The 5,888-nt window shown below is 44.0% G+C and overlaps 1 protein-coding gene across 1 annotated transcript; it reads left to right on the top strand.

The window, feature by feature from the left end:
- Positions 1–239: 239 nt before the first annotated feature.
- Positions 240–3,003, top strand: ADIRF (adipogenesis regulatory factor). Its single transcript, XM_010185887.1, has 3 exons — positions 240–300; positions 2,133–2,195; positions 2,897–3,003. Exons 1-3 carry the CDS (start codon positions 240–242, stop codon positions 3,001–3,003), a joined length of 231 nt encoding a protein of 76 aa, XP_010184189.1.
- The last annotated feature ends 2,885 nt before the right edge of the window (positions 3,004–5,888 follow it).

The following is a 5,888-nucleotide window of genomic DNA, read 5'->3' as shown; positions in this document are numbered from 1 at the left end:
TACCTGGGCACACCCTATATTGGGGAGGATAAATAAATGGCTTTTTTGTATTTTCAGCTCTCATTCCTCACATTCAAACTCCACCCATTGCATCAATCACCCCCAAAAGCATCAGCAGGCCTCCTGGCATGTGTATAAAACCAGGACAGGTCAGGACACCTCTCACATGGTGTGCTATACATTGGCAGGTACTGAATTTTCTTGAAGCAGAGACGTGTTAACAGGTGTCAGAAGCCATGATGTCCAGTAAAAGTTTCCAGGGACTGAAGGAACAGACTGAAGGTGCAGCAAAAGATGCTGGTAAGAAAGATTAAATAATGTTGTATTGTTGTGGGCGGCTTAGCTACTGCTTTTACTTACAGAAACCCCAATGTGTTGTTACACTACTAGTGTACTAGTGTTACCAGCTCAACACAGCTTTTCTTTCCTTTCAGTTCCTGGGGGGTAGGTTTTGGCCATTGCCTGGAGACGGTCCCAGGCTGACCACAGTTCTTAGCCTGGCGTGGGCAACCCCTTTCACCCACCCACCCACCCACAGCTCCCTCAGTGGCTGCTGAGCATCGTCCAACCCTTATCATTCCCCAAACAGATCTTTAAACTCGGTGTTTTTCAGAGCAGGGAAGCCTGTTTTTGTTGTAATAACCTTTTTTATCTAGCATTTACATCGGTCAGAGTGGTCTTTTCTCATGCTCTGCAGAGGTTTTTGAACTGCTCTGCTTTTAAGAAGTTGAATTTAACCTTTGATTAATGTTTGCCACTTGGCCTGACTATCAATGCCTTCTGGTAATAACTATATTGATTGCAATGGCCTGTTTGCAATAAGTAGTACAAGCATGTTATATTCTGGAGAAGAATATAACAGAAACATGCTTGTACTACTTATTGCAGTGCTCACTAGACTTTGCACAGTTAAAAAAATAAAATAAATCTGTGCACACATTTCTGTCATAGCTCTTCCTCTGTTGTAGGGTCAAGTACTGTATTATTACTACTAGCACTGTGCATTGGAAACCAATTTTTTTGATGCAAAGTATAATAGCTTTTCCTTTAAATGAAAAATGTTGATATACTTATGCTGGCATTTTATAGTATATTCCTTAATGCTTATGCTAGCATTTTATAGTATACTGCTTACAGCGCTTGTGTGCAGCTCATTCCTAGCAGGTTATTATTTGTATCAGTCCTGGACTCTGATCCTGTGAACCTCATCTGGGTGTTCCTGCTCTGGCAGGGGGATTGGACTGGATGAGCTTTTGAGGTCCCTCCCAATCCCTAACGTTCTGTGATTCTGTGAACACTGTGTTGTATAGCTGAAATATGTAAGTAACCTCACTGATTTGTTCGGAGTTGGAGTAAGTTTCCATACAGCTGGGAACAGATGTGTAGCAGACCCAGAAACATGACAGTGCGCCTTTCTGGAAAACAAAATAGTCCTTGCTGCACCCTGAGTATATTCATGCCATTGAGAGGTCACTATTTCTTCTAGCACAATTGGCAAGATGGCTCTTTCATAAGTTATCAGACACCTTACAATTACATGGCTTCTCACTTTTTTAATGCTTTGCATTCTGGACTTGATCCATTGCATTTCCAGCTTTTGCTCCTCTTCTTCTATATGGATCTTGTCTGTAAAATCTCCCTTTTCCCATCCTTCACTGTTTAATGCATTTGCTTCCGTTTTGGAAAAGACATTACTCCCAGATGGCCTCCAAAGAAAATGTGTACTGGATGGCAAAACTTCCCTGAGCAGAATAAGCTAGAAAAATCAATAAAAGCGAGTATAAAATAAGCAACTTGCAGCTAAATGACACCGTTGAAACTCACTGCTAATCTTTGCTTCTTTATCTCCTTTTTATTTTATCTTCTTATCTGTCATCGACTTGCTCAGCTGACCGTAGGTGCTAGGTAAATGCTAATCTCATAGCAAGCTGCTCTGGCAACACACACAGTTCCCAGGGTGCCCATGAGCAAAGCACACGGCCTCAGCCTGCTCCCTACCAGCCTTATCTCCTGCCAGGGCCATAACCCTCTGTGGACACGCAGATGAGCCAATTGACGTAGGGAATTCCTATAAGCATAAATGTGAACAGCTGGAAGTTAATTTATTTATCTTTTTTTGTCCTTCACTACAGCAAACACATTGGGACAGGCTACTCAGGATGCAGTCAACCAGATTACAGATGCAAGCCAGAAAGGTAGGAGAAATTCTGTGCAAATCAAAAAGCAATGGAGCATCTCAACGCAAGCCAGCAGCGGGCAATGCTCATTCCCTCCTGTCCCTCAGGCATTCTCAGCCTGAAAGTCCTTGGTTTCAGTGACAAATTTTGATCTTTTACAAATCTCAAGGGAAAGGATTTTAGGATCTGTTACTTAGTAGTTCCATACATTCACTGGCAGGCAATAGCTGAGACTTCCAAGACCACCAGGTCTCATCCATGGCATTCAGATTTTGACTTCCTTTATAGAAAACTCGTGGGAGCAGCACAGACAAAATTTTGCTCTTCTTTCTTGAGGATCGAATAACACTGAGACACATTTTGCTTCACTAGCCGGGGGCGGGGGTCCACCCAGGTCCAGCCCCCTGCTAGCCCCCCATGCCTGCTGATGCAGCAGCTGGGATCAAACATTATTGATCCCACAGTTGGAAAGGTGCCCTCGGGAAAGCGTTGGCATTGCGTTTATGAGGATCGGAAACAAACTAAAAACTAAGCTCAGTTCTCAATTTTAATAATTATGTAAGAATGAGGGGACAATTAGAAACTGCCAAATTCTTTTTTAAAGATATATCCCCGTACTTCTATAGTCTAATCATTTTCACACCTCACCCTTCTATCATAAATATTAAACCATGCTGCATTTTTCCAGCTTTCTGCTTATCTTTTTCCCTCTCTTGCAGCTATTGACAAGGCTTCCAAGATGGCACAAGATGGGGTAGAAAAAGCAACCGGACAAGCTGCAGAAGCAATGTCTGGCTTTGGAAAAAAATGTGGATTTAAGAAATGATGCTAATTTAAGCAAAGATTATTGTATATAAAAATATCTCTTTAGTCTGAAATTCCCTACTCCTTTGTGAAGAAAAATGAAAGCTGTTTGGGATCTGGGTAATATCTATCTCTTCAAATACAAAATTATAAGGCAGAAGGCCTCCTTCATCCTTTTTATGGGAAAACTACGTCTATTAGAACGCCTGCTCACAATCTTAGAAATGGCTCATAAGGCTTCAGCAATGCTATTGCCCCACTCTTATAACAGCACAGAGATTATTGCCACATTTGCTGGGAGTATTTACAAAACCAGTGAAACTGTTCATGTTCCAGGACACCAGCACATTCCTGTGATGAAACCGAGTTTCCTTCCAGTAGTTCAAAATTAAGATGGGGCTATATTTTGTCTCACTGTTTTGTTTGTTCCCATTTGCTGTATTTTCAGATTAAGAGAAATAAAAGGTATTGTAAGGTTTCCACCACCCAGAAATACATAATTTTGTAGTGTACTCATTATTTTATTGGGTCTTCAGTGAAGGATCACACAATGTTGTGCAAATCTCTTTTGCTTTTTGCTTCAAAGCCCCGTGAGGTCTGTGACCATCCTCTAAGGGAGGTGAGCACTGAATCATTTTGGTGATTGGCAGACAGACATATGGAAATCAACAGCCCCTTGACACAGAGAAGCCTTGTGGTCTCTGTGAGTGAATGGGAGTTGTGGTGTCCACCTCTTCGTCCTTTCTTTCCCATGTCTGTTGTGGGTCTAACTTTCTCCTTACCATCGCCCACAACACATCTCCTGGAACAAAAATCAGACATTTTATCCCAATACACATTTGCATGACTGGTAGCACTGATGTGAGAGGCAGCACCCTCACGCCTGAGCCACAGTCTCTGAACAGCACTGCCAGTCAGCCCTGGACATGCTGCGGAGCGGCTGCCGCTCACGGAGGCAGTGGTGCTCAGGGATGGAGTGGTGCGAGAGGGGAAGTGGGCAATCTTCTTGCCTAGGAGATGGAAATATTTATTTTAGATTGCTGCTTGCTGGGCAATCAGAGGCTTCAGCAGGCAGACAGGGTGCCCACTGAAGTGCTGCCTCTGTCAACAAAAGGCACTAATGCCCACTTATTCACAGTAAGTGCTCTTACCTTGGCCTCTGGGTGTTTCTCATTGCTAGGCAATATTTAATTATTTTTTTTTAACGTTTTTCTTTTTTTTCCCCTCCTGGTTTGAATCCTTACCAGCCTGATATCAGTTAAAAAGCTAACCTGAGCATTATAAAAGAAAATCAAAGAATAACCAAAACCACTTGGATTTGATGAAGCAGGGCAATCCAGGCCAGTCTGAGATACGGCTGTCTCTCACTTGTTGACCAAGAGCTGTGGTTTACCAAGGCTTTTTGGAAGCCAGCCTTTGGGAGTGCAGGCTGACTCATTGCTAAATCCAAAGACCACTACAATCTGCAAAAAGGACTGCATGGACTGAAAAGCCTTTAGAGGACCATATAAGTAATAGAGCATCTGTGAGCAAACATTGTCCGGGGCTGTGCACTGAGTGTCCTTATACAATGTCCACTGTTATTTAAAGTTTTAAAAGCCTAAATATTTACCCAAGCACAAACTCACAGAAAAAGCAATAGACCATTGCACTCTCAGTTACTGGGCAACTCTCAATAGTACTTAATTATTTAGTACTTTCCATGGTTACTTCCCTGATGGTGAAATTCTCAGAGAATGAGCCCCTTTGGCTCAGCATTTCAGACACTGGTGCTGCATTTGTGGTCCACATGCCAGTCTTCATCACACCCTTTCTTTCCTGCAAATCACTTCTTAGTTCATATTAGAAGAAAAAAACCTGAACAGCTGTGGACTTTTTGCCAGTAAAACCTGTTATCCCCTGACATGACTGAAGTTCTTCCTGTTGCTTTGTGCATAGGGAACGCAGCTCTGACTCCTGCTGTGCGGTTTTTGTGTACTCTTATACCAATCACAGGTGGCATCTCCAGTGTAACTACACCGGTTGTCACCGACCACTGCCCTAGCATAGTGTTGGTGACAGCACTGGCAAGGGCAAGCCTGGACTGCCTGGCTGGAGGGAGCGCTTGAGGTCATCCACTGAGTCAAGAGAGGAGATGAGCCTTTCTCCATCCGGCCAAGGAGCACCAGGAGGCAGCTCCCCGTGTGTCCCTGGCACAGGGATGGGACACAGAGCCCTTGCTACTCCAGCACAGATCCCAGGAGCCTGGTCAGAGTATTTCACATCTCTTTTGTCCTGAGGGCGGATGCTGTGCCACGGGCACCCGTGAGTCTGAGTCACTTGCTGGCAAGTTTTTCTAGGTCTAAACTTCATGGCGCTGCTCCACAAATAAGGTCACTGCCTTATTCACAGTGCTCTTTGGCCTTAAAGTATTTGGGGCTCTCCCTCCCTTGTGCATTGCACAGGGAGCCATGTCCCAACCCAGGACCGTGCCTTCCTATTCCACATAAAGACTCCAGATGTTGTGTAAAAGCTAAACAGATGTCCTGAATGCTCCTAGCACCTCATGTGTCATCAGCTGTAGAGACATGTGAAGTTATCCAACAGCTGAGTTCTGAAATTTCCTAAAATTTACTTCTGGGTGTGCCTGCAGCTGCCTGAGTCATGAAATGCTGAGCAAAGGAGATTCATGTGCTGGCATGGCCAAGCTGCCCAGCACAAGCAGCACCTGCCCTATGCCTCACTCCAACACCCCAGAGACCTTGGGGCTGCTGGGGGCACAGACAGTTGCTCGAGAGAACCTGGAACCTCATCTCAGGTGAAGGCTTTGATTAAAGGTCTGTGGGTTATCATGGATCTGAACTTTCTGAAACCAATTTGTGGCCAAGTTTCCCATAATGTGACAAAATGCAAAGGTGATTTTTTTTT

This window comes from Mesitornis unicolor, unplaced genomic scaffold (assembly GCF_000695765.1).
Source record: "Mesitornis unicolor isolate BGI_N332 unplaced genomic scaffold, ASM69576v1 scaffold10656, whole genome shotgun sequence".
Classification (NCBI taxonomy): Eukaryota; Metazoa; Chordata; class Aves; order Mesitornithiformes; family Mesitornithidae; genus Mesitornis; species Mesitornis unicolor.
This window is presented reverse-complemented; position numbering and strand designations above follow the sequence as displayed.

Coding starts and splice junctions, on each gene's coding strand:
- ADIRF (XM_010185887.1), top strand. CDS start 240: ATGTCCAGTAAAAGTTTCCAGGGACTGAAGGAACAGACTGAAGGTGCA. Junction 301..2,132: donor AGGTGCAGCAAAAGATGCTG/GTAAGAAAGATT, acceptor CCTTCACTACAG/CAAACACATTGGGACAGGCT. Junction 2,196..2,896: donor TACAGATGCAAGCCAGAAAG/GTAGGAGAAATT, acceptor CCTCTCTTGCAG/CTATTGACAAGGCTTCCAAG.